This window comes from Podarcis erhardii (assembly GCF_964252035.2).
Source record: "Podarcis erhardii genome assembly, chromosome: 16".
In the NCBI taxonomy this organism is placed as follows: domain Eukaryota; kingdom Metazoa; phylum Chordata; class Lepidosauria; order Squamata; family Lacertidae; genus Podarcis; species Podarcis erhardii.
In genome coordinates, this window is record NC_138514.1 from 1521125 (window position 1) to 1546204 (window position 25080).

Genomic DNA, 25080 nt, shown 5'->3' on the forward strand with positions numbered 1-25080 from the left:
AGTGATACTGGCTCAAGAGCCCGTGAATCCCAGGCCAGCTCAGCCCTCCGATCAGAACACCCAGTTCCAGGGTTTTCTTCCCGCCTGCACATTTGGAGGGCAAAAGGGGGAGGTAAGTTTGGACAGGAGAACTGGGAGGAGGGACAATTTAACACCCACTCCAGCCAGGTGTGAAAAAGGTCCCCTGGACAGTTAAGTCCAGTCAAAGACAACTATGGGGTTGTGGCACTCATCTCGCTTTCAGCCTGAGGGAGCAGGTGTTTGTCCACAGACATCTTTCCGGGTCATGTGACCAGCATGACTAAACCGCTTCTGGTGCAATGGAACACTGTGACAGAAACCAGAGTGCACGGAAACACCATTTACCTTCCCACCACAGCGGTACCTATTTATCTACTTGCGCTTGTGTGCTTTTGAACTGCTAGGTTGGCAGGAGCTGGGACAAAGCAATGAGAGCTCACTCCGTAGCGGGGATTGAAACTGCCAACCTTCTAATCAGCAAGCCCAAGAGGCTCAGTGGTTTAGACCACAGTGCCACCCGGAGGGGGCTGGAGGGCTCTGCCCCTCTGTTTTCAAACTGGTGTCTTTGGGAAAGCTGACAGGAGCTGCAAAGTGTCTGGTTCAGAATGAATCTTCCCTAAGGGAGGAGAGTGAACCATTTCGGAAAGCCCAAATGGGAGCAGGTAGAGCCAGGTAAGAAAAGTGCTGGGGGACATGACAGCAACCCTAAGAGGCTAATGTGCTGTAAAGCCTATGTGTCATACACCCTGCCCAGGCCTGCATCCTGTGGAGGTCACCTCAGTGCTGCTAACTTCACCCCCAAGGCACACTCCATTGTCTCTCGTGACAGATGGATGCCACAAGATTTGGAGAGAAACACAGTATCTAGGTATTGACATGCTGACGATAGAAGTCTCTGAGCCAAGATGGGTGAGCAGGGTGCTTGGTGGAGTACTGGAGGTGGTATAGCTCTGAATACCAGTTGCTAGTCAGCCAAGGTTAAAGGAGTGGGCTGCTGGGCTCATATCCTGCTTACAAGCAGTTTGAGAACATGATGCTGGCCCAGATGGGCCTTTGGTGTGGTCCAAAGAAACTGACAAAAGAAACTTAAAAGTAGTGAAGATGTTTGTGTTTTACCTTCCTCATCAACATGGAAAAATTAGGTTTCCAAACAGCTTTACAAGCCAAAGTGGTTGTCCTTAGAATGCTGAGGATAGAGAAGATTCTGCCTGCAAGGCAGCTTGAAAAGCAGACGGGCAATGGATGCATTAAGCTCCCAGTTAAGGCTTGGGAAGCAACAGACTATTCCATATACATCACCAGAACTTCTCTCTTGCATCGAGTGACTCAGGACTGGATGTTTGTTTTCACTGCCTTCAGTGACAGTTGCCGTTCTTCTCCTTAGGAAATAGTATCTTTTCCCAGTGATCTGCAAGGATGACTCCTCCAAGAAATGTTGTACTCTGCTGCTCTCTGGTGATACTAAGTAGGAATAACTGTTCAAATAGCGTTTTGAGTTTCCTCCAGTGAGTAATCAGATGTTGTTGCTTAGAGAGGGATGGGAATTAGTTATTATTTTCATTCATTCTACCCCACCTTTGTAAAATAAAATAGTTATGGTAAAGCTGCAATCCTATGCATGCTTATTTGGAAGAGAGTCATCCAGAGCTTCCTTCTAAGGTCATTTCCACACCATACATTTAAAGTGCATGGCTTCTCCAAAAGAATCCATGTGATTGTGGCTCTGGCTTAAATGCATCTGTTTAGGATTAGCCTGTAAATCAGTTTAAATTCCAAGTGTGTCAGCCTCTAAGTTGGGAAGCCCAAAATTATATAATGTCCACACAGAAAAGTACTTGTTATAGTATTGATGCTTGTCAGTTGTTTGCACGCACACACACAAAAACACCACCCAAGTAATAATAAACCACTGCTTTACTAAAAAAATTAGAAATACAAATCTTAACATCTGACAAGATTGCATAAGTTACACCTTCTCCCAATCATAGTCTATGTACATATTTACAAAAAAATAAGTTAAACAACACAGAATAAGATAAAAGAAGAGAGTGGCACTGTATATAACATGCTCTTCAGCCTGGCTTAGATGCAAAGAAAAAGCATCCATATCAGATCAAGGGAGTGGGAAAGGGGCTAGTCTACAACTTCAGAGAATGGAGCTTTTAATCCTGGAGTGCCCAAATATTTGCTGGTAGAACAGCTAGACTCCATTAGCACTGGCTTTGCTGCTCCGAGAGGCTTCTATTTTCGTCTGGAAAAGAACAAGAGGCAAACCTGAGTAACAAAGGAGATGCTGCTGGTGTACAGTTTTGGAATACTCAATATCAATAAACCTTCTGATACAAAACACAATGCACTTGGAGATCAGTTCCAGAGGCCTTGCTTCCAAATAAGTGTCCCCAGGGAGGAGAGAGGGAGTTTTATAGCAACACGGGCCTAATACAGCAGCAGTTCTTTTGCAGTCCAGCCATAGCATTGCATTCCACTGATTTCATGGTGGTTCAGTCTTTGGCACCTGAAAATGCACTTCTCTCATCGGAAGAGCTTTCTAGCATCACCTCTCTCATCTTAGTCATTTGCTCCTAACTGCACTTTCTAATCAACTTGTATGAATGGTGATTTGTTTATAAAATGTTAAATCACCATGTTATATATGTTTCAACAGGTCAAGAAAAGAAAAAAACCACCATATTGAGGTCTCGGTAATTCATGTGTATATTTTATCAGTATGAATGAACTTTATTATGGTCACAGACCAGGATAAAAAACAAACAAACATATAAATAAAATAGCAGTTAGGATTTTTTTAACTGATAAATGTTGGAGCAAATAAGGACAAGGAAACAAGCATAGGATAAAACATCTGAATAAAATACAAGATTAAACACGGGTAATGGATGGATAAAAACTGATAATTAAAACAGGTAAAAACTAAAAACAAATAAAAACATGCAGTTAAAACAACTGTAAGAGCGTAAGAACTAAAAGACTCACAGTTAAAACAACTATAAGAGGCTGCAGAGTAGAAGCCTCTGAAATAGAGGACCCTCCCAGCATTGGAAACTGGTGTGCAAATATGGTTAAAACAGACAATTAAAACAATGTACAACAATAAATTTAGACACAATGTGCAACAATAAACTATCCCAGGGAGTTGACTCAGAGTCACCAATGGAACCGAGTTTGGGGATTTTCATGCCGGACTATTTTGAGTTGGGTGATGGTCTGCGTCTACAGATTTGCACACAGAATCTGGCAACCATCCAGGTCTTCTTCTGCTCTTTGCCTAACAGCAAAAGGTCCAATTTTTGCTTTTGCGGGAGGTCAGCGAGCCTCACCAGTAGGGGATCAATGAACTTACTGCGTGCTTCTTCATAAAAGGGACATTTAAAGAACAAGTGTTCTGGGCTTCCTATCTCTCCCAATGGACAGGTGCAAAGTCTCTGGGCATAGGGGACTTTTCTAAAGGCTCCATCCAGGACTGGCGAGTGTAAATGCCCTTCTTGCGTTTCTAGATACAAGAAAGAAGAGATATGCTGCCAGTGCGGCTATGTATCTCTCGATTTCTCCAATTTTATAGCCGGGGCACCTTGCGCAGTCCTGTTGTCTCTCGGTATCTAATATTCTTTGCCTGACCGTGGCTTTTGCCTGGCCCAAGCCCAGACTTAGAAGGGCCTGAGGGGCAAAACCCAGTTTCGGGAGGGTGTTCAGAACTGCAGTCTGCCAGCCTGACTGGAATTGGTCGCAGAGGATCAGTGGGGCTATCCCTCCGGGGAGCAGATTCAATGTCAGCCATTTGTATATTGAAGTTAAGCAAATGCTAGCCTCCACTCTCATCATCCCCGTTTCCAATCTCACCCATGCGTTTGAGACACATCTGGGGACTTGGAGGAGAGCTCTAAGAAGTCTAGATCGAACTCTCTCAAGGGGGGAGAAAGCAGAGGAAGGCGGACTCAAAAAGGAACCATACAGGAGTTGTGCCAAAGTTTTGGCCTTGTATAATTTTAGAGCTGCGGGGACAAAGAAGCCCCCTTGTGCTCTGAAGAATTTAAGAATACAATTTGCGGTTTTTTCCGCTGAACTCCCAATGGAGTTTATGTGTAGTGTGTTGGTTCCTGAGGCCTGTACCACCATTCCTAGATACTTATAGTTTGTGACTTGTTCTAATTTATGGCCTTGAAGTTCCCAGCTTCTAAGTTTTGGTTTTTCCCCAAAAGCGAGTATCTTGGTCTTTTGATAGTTGATTTTGAGACATTCAGATTCACAGTATGCTGCGAGCTTTCTTAGTGCTCTTTTGAGTCCAATGGGGGTTCTAGATAGAATTACTGAATCATCGGCATATAGCAGGACCGAAATATGCCGATTTGCAAGCTTCGGCGGGTGGAGTTCTGAGTCATTGAGTGCAGATACTAAGTTATTTAGATAGAAATTAAATAGTAGAGGGGCCAATAGGCACCCAGGCCTGACTCCTTTGAAGGTTTTAATTGGGTCCGTTAGGTGTCCTAGGCGGCTGCACCTGACTCTAAGGGCCGTGTTTGCATGCAGTGCCTGGATTAAGAGCAGGAGCCTTCTATCTATATTGGTACCCTGTAGTCTGTCCCAGAGTCTGGTTCTGGAGACTGTATCAAAAGCTGCTTTTAGGTCAACGAAGGCAGCGTATAGTGAGGCCTGCCCTCCTGATTTGTATTTGTTGATGAGATGTTGTAGCGTTAGGCAGTGATCTGTCATGGACCTTCCGGGTCTGAAGCCCGCTTGTTCTATTGCCAGGATATCTTCGTTCTCTAGCCATTCTGTAAACTTATTAAGGAGGTGCTTTGTGTAGAGTTTACTGATCAAACTTAATAAGCTAATCGGCCTATAATTCGCTGGGTCCCCTCTGTTGCCCTTTTTATAGATTGGGACTATTATGGCTGTTCCCCATTCCCTTGGGATGCGGCCGGTGTCATCTATGTAGGTGAAGAGGGTGGCTAAGAAAGGTGCCCACCAATCCGCCTGTGCTTTTATCATTTCTGGCGTAATGCCGTCTGAGCCTGGGGCTTTGGCCGTTTTCAGTTGGTTTATGTATAATTTCACTTCAGTTACTGAAACAGGCAGCCATTTAGCCAGTTGTTCTATATTATAATTCCGTAGTGGAGGTTCAGCATCCTCATACAAAGATTGGAAGAATGAGACCCAAAGGCTAGGGGGAATTTGTGAGGGTAAGGGGGAAATAGCTTTATGGGTGCCAGAAGCTACCAGTTTCCAGAATAGTGTCTGATCTTTTGTTTTTGCCGCACTAATTAATTCTAGCCAACATTTTCTGGTATAGGCATTCTTTTGGTGGAGTATTAGGTCTTTATACTCTTTTTTAGGGCACGGACAGCAAGATAGGCTTGATGTCTGACAGAATTTTCGGCTGTCAGGGCAGCTTTGTAAGCATTTTGCAGGGCTTTCTTTGCCTCAAAGCAGGTATAATGAAACCAGGGTTTATTTGATGTTATTGGTTTAGTTGGCCTTTTCTCTGTGGTATTAACAAAATAGGGTTTTAATTGTTGGAGCAGGCTCTCATACTTGGAATCCTCAGGCCTAGGATTATCCCCAAAGTCAGTTAAAATTGTACGGAGTTTTTCAGAGGTTAGAATCTTCTTCAGTTTGGAGTCAAGTGCAGGGGTCCATTTGACTTGGCAACCAGGTCGCTCTAATGCGATGATCTCTGCAGGGTATTGTCAGGGAAGAGTTAGAAGTTTTCAGTTTCTCAGAGGGAGAAAGCATTCCCCAAGGGGGGGAGGAGAGCAGTGAATCTAATAGAAGGGAGCAAGAGGAACAAGAGGGAGGGACCGGCGGTTCACAGGAAAGGCAAGGGTTCAGTTCTAGCTCAGATTGGGAGGAGGGGAGATACAGGCCAGCTCTAGCCAGGAGGGAAGGAAAAAGAGCGGGGAAACAAAGGGAAGGGCGCCTTCGCCATTTTGAGGGTGGCTGGTCACGGAGAAGCAGAGCTCAGAAGGTAGCTGAAAGAAGTGACTCGGAGGAAGAATATTTAAGAACCGTTTATAAGATTGTTTTGTTAATACGCAATAAAAAGTTTTATAAAAGAACAAGAAGCGTTTGTGTGGTGATCTGAAGAGGACAACGACCAGGCCTGACAGAATACCTTCTGCTCTGCGCCTCTTCACTATAAGTAAAGAAGGAGAAGCCAAAATGGAGGGAGCTGTGGCGCCAGTTGGGCAAGGAGAAACCCCAGCGCTCCAGCTAACATTACAGGACTTGGGGCAACAGAACTTACAGTTGAAAAGTCAAGTCGACGTACTATCGGCAGCACTGGGAGAACATAGAACCATGTTGCAAGCGCCGTGGGGAGATAGAGGGAGTAAAACATTTACTGTACGTCCACGTTAGAAATCCTTTTCTAGCTTATTTGGTGAGGGCGGGGTTTTGTACAGCCTGCCAGATGTTTAAGATTGCCAGCCTCTGGGTAGAGCAGCTTACTGTTTCCGGCGCTGTTGGATTCTGCAGTGCTGGTTTTGGTTTTTGGTCTGGCTGGCCTATGTGCTCCTAGAAGTGGTAAAGGGTCTTCAATGTTTTCGAAGAAACGGTGCACAAGCAAGCTAGCCCTCAGGAAATTGTCTTGATTTGAAAGGGTCTGTTTAGTTGAGAGCCCATCCTTAAAAGTCACTATAGCCCTATTCTGGGCCGTATCATGAGGGAGGAATTTTACCTTGATGATATTTTCTGCTGTTACGAGGCCCCTGGTGACTATTCCAATATATTTGGGAATATTTACTTTTCTTTGAGCATATGATGAGTGTCCTCTATTTGTGGGAAGTATTGTGAAGGCAAGTTTGTGATTGTTTAACGTTAGCTTCCAACAAGTCTGTGTTGTTTTATCTTGATCCCTTCTTGTTATGTTAGGGTACACGGGATTTCTTTGTGATGTCAAGAGAAGGGTTGGTTGCATGGGAGCCGGAATTTCCTTTGGTTTTCCTATTTCCCCACTAGAGGGCGGTGTGTGATCTGCTGGGGTGCGGGGCTTTTCCTCAGAGTGCTTTATTGGCATGCATGAGTTTGTGATTTTCTTTTGGGTTGTAGAAGAAGAGTTCTTTGTTGTTATATTCTCCAGCACCTTAAAGAGCTTCTGGAAATTCATTTTTTTAGTCCGGCAGGTCGGCGTTCCCTTTTGGCCTCTCAATTTGATGTTTTTGGTCTTCTTCATTTTTTGTGTTGAGCATTTTCTCTTTAAGGTCGGTTTCTTGGGAACAAGAGACCCTCCCTCCTGCACTGAATTGTTTCTGTTTGTTTAGCTTGTTTTAGTTCCGTTTCCAGGTCCACTCCCTCACCTCCGACGTTAGTTTTTTCCTCCCTTCCAATCCAGGTGTGGTCAATAGACCACTCATGAGAATGGAGGTTTCCTGGATTATTTGCTTCATCAGCCTTGGGATGGAAGTAGTTGAAATTTTGGCCTGTTTTTTCTTTGGGGGAGTTGTTACAGGTTGTAAAGGTGAAATCCCTAGTTCTTTGCAACATTGTCTTGTAAGTACCATCTTCGTACTCAGAAATAAATGGGGCTATTTTATCCACCCACAGCTTTATGGGCTTTTCAAGGGAGGAGGTTCAAAGTTGATTTAAGTAGCTTTAAAAGGGAGGGGAGGTTTAAAAGTGCACCCGACAGCTCCCGGAGTCCTTTACTGATAAAAGTTGGCAGACATTTTCAAAGGTTGAGCCTTTTTATCAGTGTAATTTGATCATTAGAGCTCCTACTCACGCAGCAGAGACTCAGCTGAGACTTGACCCGGCGCCATCTTCCCCGGACTCTCTATTTTATCAGTAATTTTAACAACTATTTTGTTTGGTTAAGATGATAAAACAAAAATCTATTCGTGTGGTACATAGTCTTAAAGACCGTCAGCTTAGTCATTGTTTATTTACAAGCTGTAGTGCAAGAGGCAAAGAGGTAAAACTCACCTCTACTGCAGGAGGCTTGACTGGTAATTTCTCTGTTGGCTGCAATATAAATTCTTCACTCTTCAAGAGGGAGAGAGAGAAATAAGGTCAGAGAACTGGTTTGTAGGCCAAGATTCAGAAGGAAAAAATAGAACGATGAACCCAAGCAATTTTGTTGCGAGAGCCCTGGTGTTCTTCAAGAAAGAAATGCTACTGCACAATGAGGGCAACTGGTGAACACCCTTTTAGTTACTTATGAGCCTAATTATTGGAGAAGCTTTGAGAAAACACCCAAAGAGCACACACAATTTCTCACCTTTCTTTCCTGTACTTTGGGGGCAGAATCCAACAAGGTCTCATGATCCTCATCATCTGTGTCTGCATCACCCTCGGTCTTCAGAGGCTAAAGCAAGAACAGAAAGCTTGGTGTCACCATTTGCTTTCTAGATCTCAGTGAAGCAAGACTGCCTTCACCCTAATTATCTACAGAGGGAAAATGTTAAGGCTTTCCTGCAGTGCTAATTTGGGTTTACAGCACCCGTCTCTGAGACTTGGACCCACAAGAAACAAAGTGTGTCACTTGGGAATTGTGTGCAGATGCCGTCAGGAAGGAAGAAGTCTGTGAAAGATTTTCATAGAATCATAGAATTGGAAGAGACCACAAGGGCCATCGAGTCCAACCCCCTGCCAAGCAGGAAACACCATCAGAGCACTCCTGGCATATGGTTGTCAAGCCTCTGCTTAAAGACCTCCAAAGAAGGAGAGTCCACCACACTCCTTGGCAGCAAATTCCACTGTCGAACAGCTCTTACTGTCAGGAAGTTCTTCCTAATGTTTAGGTGGAATCTTTTTTCTTGTAGTTTGGAACCATTGCTCCGTGTCCGCTTTATGCATCCTGAGATCTGCATTCTTGGGACTCGCCTTGAAGGAAGCAGCAGATACCCATATGGAGGAGGACATTATTGATGCAGGACAAAACACGGGGTTTCCCAAACTGTCTAATTAACCTCACTCAGGAGGTGCCATTTCAGTTTTCAGGTGCAGGGGAGGGAGGAGACAGATGAGAGTTTAAGAGCCAGCTTTCGAACTTCACAGACACGTTCAGGATTAAAGCTGCAATGCTATACACTCTTGGGAATAAATCTTACTTAGACTTAATGAGATTATGGGCCAACAGGTACAGGATTCAGCTGCAAGTTAGCTGGACTTTGGTTCCAATGACATCAACAGGAACTAAAAAGTCATGACAAAACTGATTGGTTTCATCAGGACCCAAATTCAACTAACTTAGACTGGACCTAACAAGGTGTGTATTAAGAGCATTTGTTATATTTACTTCTTTATACCTTTTAGCCATAAGTGCTCCTGCGAAATAATCATGTGTAGTCTAAAACTGGGGAAGGAACAGTTCCCCACACCTATTGGTGGGTCTGCCCCTCTTGTAAAAACTCTGCTGCAGTGGTTCTAGGGCATCCCTGTCAGCCTCACAAACCCACTCCTCCTCGGGAAGCCATCAGGTCCATTTCTTGAACACTGCTGCTGTCGATCCTGCTCACCTCAGCTGGATTCACAAGAGGCTTGGGCTTCACCTCTGTCAAATATAAGGCACGAGAAAGTAGCAGCAGAGAAGGGGGAACGTTTTCTCTAAGATGTAGATCTAGCCACTGTGTAGCAGAAAGAAACAAGAGAAAGACGGTGTCAGAGAATTTTGATTTAAACTGTGGTGGGGAATTGCATTTTAGTGAGCCTGAAAAATCCATGCGCAAGTGTTGGAGCATGGGCCACTTTCCCACATGGACAAGCAACCTCCCTTTACACAGTTGTTCAGATAGAGGCTGGCATCTCAACTAACATTAGGCAGCCTGCCCATGCTTGCTTTATCTTCTGCCTGATCCATATCATTCTTAAGTTGTTTAAACTGAAAAGCAAATCCTGCAACATTCCTGTGTTCCTTTCCCACAATGCTTTAGAGTAAGAGTTCAAGGCAAAGCAGGCCTCTGCAGAGATGGGGCTGCTGGAGTTTGCCCCGGAATATCCTATGGACTCATGCTGGCCTGAGGTCAAGTCCAACGGAGAGCACACAGCAGCTCACCCAGGGGAAGGGGAGACCTAAAGATGCCAGAGGTTCCTCAACGACATGAAAATATGGGGCTCCACCATTTCAGCATCCACCTGAGGCCCCACACTTTCCTGTAAGCTCCCAGCAGAAAAGGCAGTGGGGACATGTGAAGGCCACCTAGGGATGCTGGAGTGCAAAATTACAAGGCAGCTTAAGCTAGCTTTCAGCTAAGTGGTGGAATTTGCTGATTAGCTGCACAGATGTTGAAGCCATATCTGTCTTGCTCAAGAAAACTCAGATCCTTCAGCGCAGGATCTAATCCTGGTATGCTGAATCTCCTACCAATAACTGCTGACTCATGTGAGATGGTGCCCAATTCAGCTCATTTGGGCTCTCACATAATTTGGAACAGGATGTTTAAATATGTAAGACTAAAGTCTGATAATGGGGAATAGCACTGGGAAAACTAAGTTGATCCAACTGGGATTTAGCCATAAAAGCAGCACTACTTTCTGTTAGAGACCCTAAGGGTCCTGTTATATCAGATGATGTACTCTGTTATGACATAAGAATAGAAGAAGAACCTAGCTGCTGGACCGGGCCATTGAGCACAGCATCTTCTAACAGGGACCAACGAGATGCTATGGGAAGCCTGCAAGCAGCCGTGCTCTCCCCCCCGCCTCTCCATTCCCTGCCACCCCTTCACTGCCCGCAGGGCCAGCTCCTCTCCTGATTCTGGATGCTGCAGATATCCATGAGTAGACCTCTCCTCCTCCACGAATCTATGGGATAAACTTGGGCTTAAGCTTGTAGTATATTTTGTGCACATCTAGGAGATGCAGGGGGAAAATTATTCAGAATAATGAATGCTGTTCCTGGCAACCTTGAAATTATTAGTTGTGAGGGGTAGCTGACTGTTTTTAAATGTTTTTAGCTTTCTTAATGTTTTGCTTTATTTTAATTCTTTTGCCCCTTTGTTGCTTGCTGCCCTGGGCTCCTTTGGGAGGAAGGGTAGAATATAAATTTAATACAAAAGAGTAATTCTCTTCTCGGAGCTGATTCCCCACCCTCCCTCATCCCCAACCTGCCTGGTTGAGTTGCTCTTTCAGCTGCTCCTCCGTGAGGCCCAAGGACCTCATTCCTCTGGCTCTGCAGGCACTTTGCAACTCAGACACACTCAAGCCATTAACACCTTCCTTGGCAATCATCTGCACATAGCAAAGAGAGATCAAATTAGCACCACCTTCTTCTTTTGGAAATCAGGCCACCATCCCTTTCAGCAAGTGGTGAACTCAGAAGGTAACACTCTCTCACTGACACATACTATAGAAACAAACTGAAGCACTAAGAGTAAAACAAAGAGCCTTTTCCTGGCAATGCAGAGGGTTAAACTATTTTTGAAAAGAAAAAAAATATTACACCATTCCATTCATATGCCATGGAATGGAATGGCATACAAAAGATGAACAGGTCAAATACACTGGGCGGAAGACTGGGGACATAATATACAAATGATACACTGGGAGAGGCTATAGAAAACAGATCTGAAATTTACGACATGTTCTTCACTGAAAGAAAACTATATTAAAATGATGTACTGGTGGTATTTGATCCCAGTAAAATTAGCAAAAATGTATAGAACAAGTACAAACATATGCTGGAAATGTAAAGAAAAAGAAGGTACCTTTTATCATATGTGGTGGACTTGTAGTTAAAACTTTCTGGGAAATTGTATATAATGAAATGAAAAAAAAGTTTAAAATAACTTTAGTTAAAAAACCAGAAGCCTTTTTATTAGGAATTATAGGTACCAAAATTCCGAAGGACCAGAAAAAACTGTTCATGTACGTGACAATAGCCGCACGGACGTTACTAGCCCAGAGATAGAAGGAAGAGACAACCCTAACCAGAGAAGAATGGCAAACCAAGTTGATGGACTATTTATAATGTATATACAATATTATTGTAAGCAGGTTAAAACATTAGCAGGATTTTAAACACACTTGTAATGTAACAGAATGTAAGATAAAAAATATTTGGAGAGGTATTGATATGCAGTTGAAAATAGGATGGGGGAAGGGATGGGGGAAGTCAGGAGATTTAGAGAAATCTCAATATTTGGATTCGGAATTGGTTTTGTTATATGTTTATATTCTTGAAAATCAAATATTTTTTTTAAAAAATAAAAAATAAAAAAATTACACGAGGCCTTTCATTCCAACAACAAATCATAGCTTTGGGTTTATTAGGTTATCGTGCTTCTGTCAATACATCAAAAGTCACCTCTATCAAAGTTTCAGCAATGTGCAAGTTTAAAATCAGCCTACTGATTAAAAATCAAAATCCCTATTTGGTTACGAGTCCTAGTCTTAGTAACTGAAAGCTGTAGTTATGCACAGCTGTGGTTATGCAAGTTTGAAAATTTGTGACCATAGAAAGTGAGAGAAGAAGCATTATGGGGACACTTTAGCTGATTCAGTCTAGCCAGCACTCAATCACTTTCAGATAAACAATGGGTGCCCCTGATTAACTAACCTAAAAGACCATACAAGAACTATTTTGGGACTGGGGTGTGAGTTTAATGTTTCTGACTCACAACCAGAGAAGCAGAACCTGTGAGTCTGGCACCAAAGTAGTTGTTTAACTTGCTTGAAATGAGAACTTTGTGAAAATGCCATAAGGAACTCTATGTAGCAGTGTGAGTCACTCAAGCCGGAAAACTCTAAGAAACCCCATGGCAAAGGGCCATGCAGCCAGCTACCTGATGGGGGGGGAGGGGAGGGCAAGGGACCGGGGTTTGGGTTTGTTCACTTTTGCTGCAGGAATTCTTCTTGCAAGTAGTAGTAGTAGCAATAATAATAATAATAATAATAATAATTTTTTATACCCTGCCCATCTGGCTGGGTTTCTCCAGCCACTCTGGACGGCTTCCAGGAAAATCTTAAAAATACAATAATTCATCAAATATTAAAATTTCCCTAAACAGGGCTGCATTCAGATGTCTTCTAAAAGTCAGTTCTACATCTGATGGGAGGGCGTTCCACAGGGCAGGTGCCACCACCGAGAAGGCCCTCTGCCTGCTTCCCTGTAACTTCACTTCTTGCAGTGAGGGAAGGGCCAGAAGGCCCTCGGCGCTGGACCTCAGTGTCTGGGCTGAATGATGGGGGTGGAGACGCTCCTTCAGGTATACTGGGCCGAAGTCGTCTTTGCAACAGATTTTGAAACACAGGGGGTTTTTTTGCATGTTTATTATTTTTGACTGTTTAACATTTTTAGAATTACTCTGTTTATGTGTTTGAAAGCTATTTTTGTAATGCAGATCAGGCTGGAGCAGGGGTTGGGGGGAAAATTTAGCCGCGGGCTGGTCCACTTTTCCTCAGACCTTGTGGTGGACCGGAGAAGCGGCACCAGGGAGGGGGAGCTGGAAGAAGAGGCATGGGGGGCAAGAAGTCCTCCTCCCCACCTGCTGCGCATACCTTCCCAGGGGCTGCTGCTGCAGCTTCTTCTCGTGGGGAGGCGGGGTGAGCTCGACCGCTCCGCTCTCTGGCCCACAGCAGCACCAGGGCAGCAATGGTGGAGGGAAGACGAGTGGTGCAAAAGGGCTGGCTCTGGAGAGGGGGCTGCTTAAAACGGTGCTCAGCCAGCTCAGCCCAGCCCCTTTCCTCGTCTAGGCAGGGCGGGGAGAAGCCAGAAGGCACCACCATCACGGGGGGGGGGGGGGGGGATGGAATGGCGCAGGAATAAAAGTGGTGCAGCCCGAATGAACAGAATCCCCACGCCCATCCACGGACAGTCCGTGGGCTGGATCCTGAAGGCAATTGGGCCTGATCTGGCCCATGGACCTTAGTTTGCCAACCCCTGGGCTGGAGTATGCACCAAGAAGGAAGCAGGAGACCTGAAGAAACCTTAATGGATTGGGAATAAGCTTTTACCATGTTGGGTTAAAAGTGTAACTGTGTTATGATGATGTTGGTAATGTGTGTTCTAATGCCTTTATTAACCGTTCTGTTGTTTTTTTCTAAACAGGAGCTCCATTTGGTTTATCACACATGTGGTGTCAGATGTGATTTTCTTAGAGTGGGGGGTAGTGCTATGGGTTTGCAACTATTTCACTTTAGAAGACCTCTGAAGGCAGCCCTGTTTAGAGAAGTTTTTAATGTCTGATGTTTTATCATATCATCATCATCATTAATTCTGTTGGGAGCAGCCCAGAGTGGATGGGGAAACCCAGTCAGATGGGTGGGGTATAAATAATTTTTTATATTGTTGTTGTTGTTGTTGTTGTTGTTACATGGCCTGTCTTTTTAATTCTCCTGTAAAAACCTTCCTCGCCATCTAACTTATTCACACCTGTAATATCTGCCTACATCTTGAATCTCTGTGCCTGCCTTGCCTCTTCCTGCGGTTGGCTGAGCTGCTCTGACCTCACATTAAGACTGCATATGGGTGGGAATGAGGTGGCTTCAAGTCTCCTGTCTCCTGTCACTGTCATTGGTTGAACTGTTTCAGTATTAGCAGGGCAGCAAACTGCTTAAATGTACCTTGGTGGCAGAGATGATAGAATCACAGAATGGTAGAGTTGGAAGGTAATCTAGTCCAACCCCGAGGGTAATCTAGTCCAACCCCTTTCAGTGCAGGAATCTGATGTTATGGCACAGAACCACATTGCCATATCCATTAGAGGGTGACCTTGCAGACATCTGTATTAAATTCCAGCATCCATGGGCAACTTGTACAAAGCTTAACTTTTTCAACTTTCTCTGAACACCATAGGTTTTTTAATGAAAGCTTGTTATGTAGACCAACTGAAATATTCTGGAGTCTTAGGATGGCGAGAAAGAAAATAGGCAGCACTTGCTGCTTCCACTACATGAAAGTAATTGGGAGTTCAAACACAGCACTTTGTGTTTACCTTCACAGATTGTGGAAAACATAATCTGTCAGCCCAAAGCACTGAGACTTGGGCATGATTGCACCTTTCAGACTCAGGTATCAGAAGAGAGAAATGACTGGCAGAGAGCTGTTAACATTTTCTTTTTTTTGGTCGCTTACTTCATCATCTGTTTTGATAGACCTGAGCTTCATCAAAAGCTGGAAGCGGAGGAGGTTATTAGTGCCAATGGGCTGCAGTTCAAGCAATTTGCAGAGGACCACCAGCTGTGGCCGCTCCAAGTGTTCCAGGGTCAGCTCATCCTCAAATAGCTTTGAAAACCGCACGATCTCCTGGGTGCTGGGCTGCTGGCCACTATGCCGAACCTGTACAAAGCAATGAATAAGATTCCAGCAAGAATGTGTCCTCTTCCTTCTCCTCCCATACATGCTCCACAAACAATTGGAAGTTCTTTCCTTAGTGCACATATAATGTTCAGGACATGGAGAATCTCTTCTCAAAAGGTCCTGAAATTTGGCAAGACCAACAGATACGTTCTATGGAGGCCTTGGGATTACTCAATCTTGAAACATTGTTGGAAGTATAAGCTGAGGAACGTGCTGCTACAGACAGACGCTTGATGTGGAATCTATGTACAGTACTGACTTTGAGTGCAACTGATATATTGCACTAAACCCTCAAGTAATGAGTAAAAACAAAAACAAGAAAACAATGTTGGGAAGAGTTTCCTATGCCTAAATAGGAAGACATAGCTTCTATGTGGTCTCCAAAACCTACCTACATTATTGTGGCAAGGGGATTCAAATACTTTCCGCTAGAACAAGGCTGAGGAATCTCCAGCCTGCAGGCCAAATTTGGCCCACAAGACCAATTTTGGGAAGCCATGCCCAGTCGCCCTCAGCCGATGTCACCCGTGATGTCAGGTAGGGGGAAGTAAGCGTGGGGCGTCTGACGGTTCCTTCCTTTGCTGGAGCAAGGCATGCTGCCAGCCAGCCATCAGCTGATGGGCAGTAGAAGTCTGTACCTGCTGAACGTAAGAAGAGAATTGCTTCGTGGCTTCTCCAGTACTGGCTTTGTTTCTTCTGGCCAGCTCTGCGATGGTCTCCTGCAGGAATTTGGCTAGTTCCAACTTTGCACTCAGTTTCTTTCTCTGCTTTTCTTCCTTAATACAAATAATAATAAACATTTGCAGTTATCTAACGATTTCAAATATTCAAAAGCTTTTTCAGTACTTCTTAAAAAGGTAAAGGTAAAAGGACCCCTGACCATTAGGTCCAGTCGTGGCTGAGAACCCTATAAGGCAGGGTCACGGGACAAGAAATAACCTGGGGCCCTAAAGTTGCTGTTGGACTCTAGTTCCCATCAGCCTCAGCCAGCATGGCCAATGGTCAGGGACGATGGGAATTATTGTCTAGTAACATCTGCAAGGCCACAGGTGAGCCTTCTGTGCTGTAAGATATGCCAATATTATCCTTTTGCTCACAGCTAATCAGTTTCTGTTCCACTGTTATTTTTCATGGCTTAAATTTATAGGAGATAACAAGAGATCAAAGACTTGCTAGAGGTACTACTGTAGGTTCTTAATGAGCATGAATGCTAAAATTGCCTGTGAGATACAGAAGTAGTTTTCCTGACTGCTGCTTTAACTGCATCAAGGTGCCTGTTCCTCTCTATAGGTGGCAACCATTTTGTGCGCAGGTTCTGTTCCTGGCCCCCACGCGCATTGGTGGAGCACACATAAACACACCTCATCCCATTCCACCCTCTTCTGTGTCCAAAGGGAGCTGTGCATTGGTGGGTGTGCATCAACTGAACGTACCAAAATGGTTGCTGCCTATATTTTATTCTATTATTTCATTCCCAAATCCACTGTTGGGCAATACTTTTGTTAGGAGTGAACAAGCTTTTGCATTTTCCCAAACTCTTCATCAGCAAGATGCTACAAAAGGAGGCAGGGGGCTGGATCTTGACACCATGCAGACTCAGTTCCATTTGGGACTCTATTCTGAGATGTAGATTGCACACCTAGATTGCTAGGTGTTGCAGGTATCAAGTTATGCCTAGGATTCTCATCCCCACTTGTGAAAGCATAATGCCTGACACTTACCCATATCTGACTTATTACCTGTAATGGGATAAGGGGCTGCTTGTGCGTGAGCGCTAAGACTCTCACAGCTTGGTAGTTGGTTTTAAAACTCTCCCTCTCCGCGGAGCCATCAGTGCATGGCTGCCTTAATCGCTGGCAGAATCCGTCAGTGGGCGTTTCCTGAATTTCTTCCAGCATAAGAGTTCCTTGACAGAAAGTCTCCTCCTTGATTCCCTGCGTGACAGCTTTCTGCGCCGAGTGGGCATCCCAAGGGGAGGTCCTGAGCTCTCACCACTGGCCTCGCTTGAAGCGTCTCTGAGCCTAACCTCCGACGCTGTCTCCTCCCCCCTTCCTTCTTCAGCGGTGACTCTCCCTCTCCCCCTGCTGGTTCCTTCCTCAGCATCTGAGGGTCTCCCAGCATCCGAGAGCCTCTCCACCTCCCTGAGCTCCGATGGCAGTTCCCTGACATTACCTTTTTATTCTATCCTTCTTTCAAGAAGCTCAGAGTAGTGTATAGGATCTCCCACTTGTCCATTTTATCCTAAGAATAACCTTGTGGGTTAAGAGAGTGTACGTGCAAGTGTGTTCAGCCCAAGGCCGAGAGGATTTGAACTTGGGCCTCTCTATCCCCCTTCATACAGCTTATGGAGACATTGATTCCCATACAGCAAACAGATGCAGCAGAGTTTGAGGCAGACAATTCCTGACACAGTGGCGCCACATCATGCTATGATACACTGTGGTTGAGGCGAAGGCTGAGCTGCTTTTTATACTGACCTTCTTAGATTCGGTTTCAAAGGTTGAAGGCAGCATCTCAGGAAACAGTTTCAGAAATACAGGTAAGAGGAATTCCATGAAGGGCACAATGATGAACACCAAAAAGGGAACCAGCCGGAAAAGATCAGCAGATGTTCTCATCAGCTGCAGAGGTTAAGACACAAATAATAATAATAATAATAATAATAATAAATTTTATTTATATCCCGCCCTCCCCAGCCGAAGCCAGGCTCAGGGCAGCTAACAACAATCAAATAATCAAACAATCAAATAATCACACATTCTAAAAATATTTCATTATAAAAATTAATTAAAATCAAATTAATGGCAACCGATTAAGCAAAATTCTGTGCAGGTTGCCAGAGGAGGGAGTCAGGCTGCGCCCTGACCAAAGGCCTGGTGGAACAACTCTGTCTTGCAGGACCTGCGGAAAGATGTCAGGTCCCGCAGGGCCCTAGTCTCTTGTGACAGAGCGTTCCACCAGATTGGAGCCGCAGCCGAGAAGGCCCTGGCTCTAGTTGAGGCCAGCCTAACCTCTCTGGGAACAACAAAGCAGAACAACAGAGTCTCTTCCTATGCATTCAACTTGTCAGCAGAGGCCCTGCTCAAAAGAACCAGGAAGGTGACATCAGCAAGGCTAAGTGCCTTTTTGTTGCTCTGGAATTTCAGAGAAGCTTTGCAATGCACTTCCCTACTTATTTTTAAGATGTCTTTCAAATAATTTTGTTGAGGAAGGATTTTAGTCTCCTATATGGCTGGAGAAATGTTAAGCTAGCTCCCATTTTCTTGTTTATGACACTATCTTTCATTTTGCTAAAGCTATGCTGATATGATTTTAAAGTTATAAGCTACACTTCTTTCAGATTTATTTCTTTAAGGCATGGCTAAGCAATCTGAGAAGAAAATGGTGCCTCAAAGAGCATCTTCATATAAATATAAGATTGCACAAAATCTTGAAAGCATGAAATGGAAAAAGGAGCGTCTCTTTTGCAGGACTTAGATGTACAGAAGCAGTTAAACTGAGTTATCTAGAAGAGAGGACCCCGTGGCTCTCCAAAGGCTGAAGAACTAGAACTCTCATCATGTCTGATGCTTGTTGACATTAATGCAACATAGTAATTCACTTTTGTTGAAAGAAATGTAGCTGCACATTTCTAAATTGAGGTAAATCCACTATTGTTTTTCAATAAAAACTGAAATTTATGTTGTATAACTAAGTTTTCCTGGTTCGTACAAATCAATATACTAAACTGACATATAGCAGCTTTAAAATGCTTTTTATTTCAGTACTGCATGCTTGTCAAACAATGTTTGATTTGCTTAAATACTATGCTTCAAAACCAGTACTAAACTGTTAAGATTTGACTTCTGTGAAAAGGTTCCTTCAAGAATTATAGAACTGGGCTTCAAAGAATAAGCCGTCAAAGGTAGGTACATCATTGCAATTCCTAAGCAACATACACTTTTAGGAGCTGAATAAATAATGAAAGTTCTGCCAGTTAAAAACAGGACAATAACATGTATTTAGCCCTGAAGAAGGGGATTTACCTTTTATTCACTTTAAATTAGCAACCTTAAGAGCCACATTGAAACAGAATTTCCCCTTCTACATCTTAAAATATATTTTAAAAAGCAAGCTCAGTTGCTTAGAGCTTCGTGCTGTTAACACCAAGGTTGCAGGTTCGATCCCCGTAAGGGACAGCTGCCTATTCCTGCATTGCAGGGGGTTAGACTAGAGGGCCCTCATGGTCCCTTCCAACTCTAAGATTTTTTGTCTATGTCTATCCTTGATCACTGGCCGTGGCTGCTGGGGCTGATGGAAGGGGGTGTCCAACAACATCCGGAGGACCAAAGGTTTTTTACTCTGTCCTGCAGGGATTAACTTTGATAGTACACAATATTTTTTAAAAATATTTTTTGAAACTAGTATTTTGTCGCAGCAAGCCAAATGCACAATTTTATGCATGACAAGAAATCACAAATTGAACTGTGCTATAAATTAGCATAATGATTTCAATATGTGCTTTTTTCCTGCACAAGGTAAAAACTCTCAGGCCTGAAAAGCACCACCTCAATGGGCTTATTTCGTTGTGTGGGGAGAGATAACATTAACTTAGGATTGTTTACGTAATTGTGCCTTTCCCTGCTCCGCCAGCAAAAGTAGCATCAACCTTTCAGCTGAGTATTTGAGAAAGCAGCTGATCAGAGACCATCTCTCCTAGGCCATGCTGTGTCAGACAGTTTGCTCAGAGGAGGGTGGGAGGGAAGGGTGATAGTCTCCCCTCTTGCAGCAGCAATCCCGAGTTTCCCCCAAGGAGAAAGGTGATGCCTATGACCTGGCCTCAAATACTGGAAACAAGACAGGGAGAGAAGTCATCATCATGTCCTGCACGTGAACTCAAGAGAGGCATCTGTGTGTGTGTGTGTGTGTGTGTGTGTGTAATCCATATCATGTGATTTCCACAATCAGGACATAGCTGACATCCTATGGTACACATAAGGTTGCCAGGAATGACTGCCTCTCTAATTTCTGTGTTATGCCATACTCCCCCCCCCCACATGGCAGCCACTTTGTGAGTGGCACCCCCAAATCTGAAATGTGCCCACTGAGCCAAAAAGTTTGGCAACCTTATCAGACTAGTGAACAAAAATTTGGAACCAGCCCAAAAATCTGATGGTAGGGGCCAGTCAGCTCCAAATATTCATTTGATTGCTTGGTCCAGTGGACAGGACTCCACTGCTGAGTGCTTTCCATTCAATGCTCACCCTTCGCCTTTCCCTCCGAGTGAGAACTTGCCCGTGTAACAGCCTCCACACCATCCTAGCAGCAACTTTTGTGTCAATCCAAAGCAGATGGAATCCATTGTAATAATGTTTTAGTTCATCTATAATCCTCTGGCGTAAAGGTATCTTGGCAGTCTCTGTCGCTTGGTCCACTGGAACTTTGGCCAGCTCCGTGTCCTTTGTTACAGTACTTTGGCTAGGCTGAGTTTTGTCCTGAAGCTCTTGGTGCCAGGAAGCTGATGTGTGAAGCATTCGCATGGGCTTAGTTAGCAACTGAGGTAACCTGATGCCCTGCTGTGCACTGAGGAGCATCTGCTGGCTCTCAGAGTCTCTCAGGTATGTTCGGTTAAGGTGGGAATCCAACAGCTGGGCAAATACAACCGATGGGGAGAACGGGGAGCAGATGGAGTGTACAAGATGAGGTCCCCTGTGAGGGGTAAGAGACAAAACAATAATTGCTGTAACAAAATACAAAAAATACTGGTACTGCCCAAATTTTTGCAGGCCTTTGGCGTCAACTAAAGATGCACTAGTTTGTCCATGCCTGTAGAGAAGGCTGACTGTAATCTGATGGAGCAGTATTCCTCACCTGCTGTACTGTGCAATTTTGTGTGTAGGGGTGTGTGAGAGTTTATTCTGTACAGCTGTTTTTAAATGTTTTAACTGTTTTGTAATTGTCGTTTTGTCTGCATTGTACCTTTATGGGAGAAAGGGAATAGCAGAAATACAAGAACACATCTTTAAAATATTGTGATCAGTACTCACCCCTCTCCTCAGCTTAAGAAGGAAATTGGGTCTTGCCCCTGCTGGGTTTCCGAGGTACTTGGAAGCAGAGTAGTCTTTGCTCCTTCTGTGCATCTCTGAAGTCCAGTGCAACAGCAAAGACAAGATCCTGCCCTTATCTGGATCTCTATAATGATATTGGGGTTCAGAGGTACACAGAAGCAGAAAGACTCCTTACTGCATCTACAAACCCTTGAAGCTCAGCACAAGATCAGGTATGAGCAGTATTGATGAACGGGCAAATACCTTCATTGGCCCCTGAGTATTCCATTAATCCTTCCTGCAACCCAATGTGTTTAATGAGTGGTGCTGTTTCTCACTACGATGACGACGCACTTCTTCCAAGCTTTAGGCAACTGAAACAGTGATGTATTATAGTCCACAAAATAATGTCAATAATTAATTTCTTACCTGGACCTAGCTACTGCTAGGAATATGTTACAGCTGTAGAAGGCCATGTTCACCTGGAGTCAGTCTGTTTGGTCTATGGCCTGGCAGAATGAAAAACAACATTTTAAGCTAACATCTGCCTCTTAAAAAGGGAATTCACTCAACTAATGTAGCAGTAAACAACTTAAAATGGAAGTTCATTAAACAAACTATTCCTTTCCATAGTCTTCAACAGAAGATACTACAACAAGCTAGTAAGCATTTTGTTTGTCACAGACACAGCTTCCATCTGAAATGGTATTTTCCACCAATATATAGGATCAGGGCTGTTTCGCTCATTGCACATCAAGAAATGTGTTTTCCATGACTTAGTCATAAGGTGGGAAGCCATTACTAACCCATGTTCTTTGATTCTCCCAGCATGAAAAGCGCTCTAGCTCTTTTCCCTAGCCTCGCTTGCTAGGGATGCTCACATAAGATTTTGTTGGAACTCAAAAAGCCCTGTGAGATCTTGCAAGAGCATCCCAAAACTGGTGCGCGGAGAGGACCTTGCCCCTTAGCGAAGCAGAGAGCTTAAAAGCTCTTTTTGCACCAGGTTTCACTGGCACAAAAAAAAGGCTTTTAAGCTGTCTGCCTTGCTTTCATTTAACATGTTGAATTTCAACCAGCTGGCCTTCAACTATGTATGGTTGAAATCACACAAGTTAAATGCACATAACATGTGATTGTACTGTAATATAGGAGAGGCAGAAACTCTTTGGCTCTTCAAATGTTTTGGTCTCAAACTCTGATCAGCCGAATCTCAGCAGGGTCAGCACTGATGGGAGCTGTAGCCCAACAATATCTGGAGAGCACCGTGTTGGCTGCCCCTGATCTGTATTGGCATGCTGCACAGTGGTCAAAAACAAAAATGTGATGATTCAAAAATGAATCGGCCTTCATTGGTGCTTCATTCCAGCAGTTTGTTATGCTTTAACTCAGCGTTCAAAATTTGCCAGGCACATTTTGCACCTGGCTATCAGCCACTTGCGACCAAGTGAAGCTGCCTGAGCACCAGGATGGCACCTGACATCCCCACCCTCTGGAGGTCCATGCCTGGATCTGGACTGCTTTCACACACTAGCAACACACCCTGTAGAATTCTATCTGTTATATTTTATCTGCACAACAAGAATGAATTTCAGGAATCAAAAAATCTTATTGAAAAATATGACTTTGGAGCCTTCTGGCTGAAAAATGGTAACTAGGCATTCCTTTTTGGCGACTGAAACCCTGGTTTAAGGAGCCATTTGGCATCTAGCTTGTATATCTGAGTTTGTAACACTGCTTTAATTTTGCCCTGGGTTATGAGCTGCATTCTCCTTTTTATCTGTATTGATTTTAAAGTGGCTGCTATATTTTTATGTTGTGAACTGCTCTGAGATGTATGGATGAAGGGTCGCCTGCAAATTTAATCAATAATGTTGTTGCATGCTGTCTTGAGACTGAGAAAGTAGTGTTTTAAATAATAATTAATAATAAAATTATTTTAAAAACCACCCCAAAAGATGGGACGCACCAGAGACAAGAACAGGACTGAGTTTTAAGGTCAAGTTCAAAATCAAAACTTTTTACTTTTGTGCAACAACCTAAAGCCCAGGATGCTGACGGGATCTGCCTGAAGCCCGCCGCTCAGTTTTCTTCCTGCCCCGCTCTCGTCTTCTCCGGGAAGAGCGGGGCTGCCCAGCCCGGTCCCGCGGGGCCCCCTCTCGCCTCCCGCCGGGACCCCGGGGCCGGGAGGGAAGCAGGGCCGGGCCCAACTCCCGCGGCGCACCCGGCCCCTCTCGCCCCGCCCCGCCCGCCCGCACACGTGACGCCGCATCCCCACGTACCCTGCCTCTCCAGGGAGCGCCCGCCACGGGCTCCCCTCCCCCGCTCTGCCACCGGCCGCTGGCGGCCCCGGCGGCCCCCGCGCGCGCGCCCCGGATCCTCTTCTTCTCTCGCGAGCGGATGCCCGCCAATAGGGATGCGGGGCCAGGGAGGGGGCGGGCGGGCGGGCGGGTGACGCGCCCGAGCCCACTTCCGGCTCCTTCGCCCGGCATTTCGGAGGAGGAGCTCTGCTGCTGCCCCCTGGCGGCGAGCCCGGCTTCCTGCAGGGCGGGCAAGGGGGCGGTGGCTCCTCCTCTTCTTGGACGGGCATTGCAGGAAAAGAGATTTCTGACTTCCAGCGCGGAAGCGGAACCTTTCCTATCGCTTTGCGCTGGCTGCTACAATTGTGTTGTCGCCATTTGCTTCGTTCTGGGGCTTTTCAATCATCGAGATTTTTAAATTTTGCAGCTTTAACATGTATGTCTTAAGTTTTGTAGAATTTCATTGTTGTAAGCTGCTTTGAGACTAACAAGGTGAAGAGCGAGATAGAATTTCTTTAAATAAACAGTACACTGTAAATCAGTTACTGCTGCAAATGGTTACTTAATTCGATGGTTGCAGATTGTGCTTTTTGCACTTAATCGCCATTTAATCCCACTGTTTACGGTTTCCCCTCTTTTCGGTTACACCCTTTTGTGGGAGATGCACCTGCCAACTTTGGAGGGCCAAGCTAGATGTGCCTTTAACGTCTCTTTGCAGTTTGCATGCAAGGGCATCCACTGTGGAAGGGGCTGAGAACTCGCAGGATGGCGGGGGTCAGGGATGGGGAGCTTGAGGTCTTTCCTTCCTTGCTGTGATGCTGACAGTGATGGCTTCCCACAAGTTGCTATTCTTGGCACAAGGAGGAAGCCCTCCATTGGCACAAATACACATTTAAGGTCACATGCAAGTTGGCATTTGAGGAAAAAGATTTTCGTCCAGGAAAGCATATGCTATAATAAATGTGTTACTTTTGATGCCGTGTGACTCTCTGTTGTTTTTTCTGCAACTGACTTAACACAGCTACCCCTCAATTGTACGAACCAGGTTATTTGGCCGTTTTCATGCCTGTGTGTGACGGATGGTGACATTTTCCTCTAACAAGGGAATGTGTGATGTCATTTCACTTTACGACACTCCCATTCACCTCCTTGCTTTGCATGACATATTGTAAATTATCATGGAGACTAGCAGGAGGGTGAAGAAGTGAGCCAAGGAGGGAGCTCTAGCCAGGCCAGTAAGAGGCTTGCTGCTTGCCAACCCTCAATCCAAGCCAGTAGTAGACATATTTTAGAAACAACTGAGGGTGATCCCATGTTTTGTAGTTGTCCCACCCGTTCAGGTGTTCATGTCTGCACAGAGGTGGCTTCTGACATGTACACGGGAAATTTGTGATGCGTGAAGCAGCCATTAGATAGCCAGTTGGAAGGCATGACTGACGGGGTGACTCCAGCAAGCGGCAAAGTGGTGGTGTGATGTTTTCAC

The 25080-nt window shown here is 44.7% G+C and overlaps 1 protein-coding gene across 3 annotated transcripts; it reads right to left on the minus strand.

Moving 5' to 3' along the window:
• Positions 1 to 7840: 7840 nt before the first annotated feature.
• On the minus strand, positions 7841 to 23639 carry LETM2 (leucine zipper and EF-hand containing transmembrane protein 2). Of its 3 annotated transcripts, none has more exons than XM_081843917.1 (10): positions 23580 to 23639; positions 21730 to 21809; positions 20518 to 20962; positions 17752 to 17895; positions 15913 to 16050; positions 15050 to 15253; positions 11086 to 11205; positions 9495 to 9602; positions 8255 to 8341; positions 7850 to 8019 (listed from the first exon to the last, which is right to left on the minus strand). In XM_081843917.1, the coding sequence occupies exons 2-10, from the start codon at positions 21774 to 21776 to the stop codon at positions 7909 to 7911; spliced, it is 1404 nt and encodes a 467-aa protein (XP_081700043.1). In that variant the 5' UTR covers positions 21777 to 21809; positions 23580 to 23639; the 3' UTR covers positions 7850 to 7908. The 3 variants fall into 3 exon arrangements, with proteins under 3 accessions (XP_081700045.1, XP_081700043.1, XP_081700044.1); XM_081843918.1 differs by lacking the exon at positions 23580 to 23639 and adding an exon at positions 23267 to 23330; XM_081843919.1 differs by lacking the exons at positions 20518 to 20962; positions 23580 to 23639 and having other exon boundaries at positions 7841 to 8019.
• Positions 23640 to 25080: the final 1441 nt, after the last annotated feature.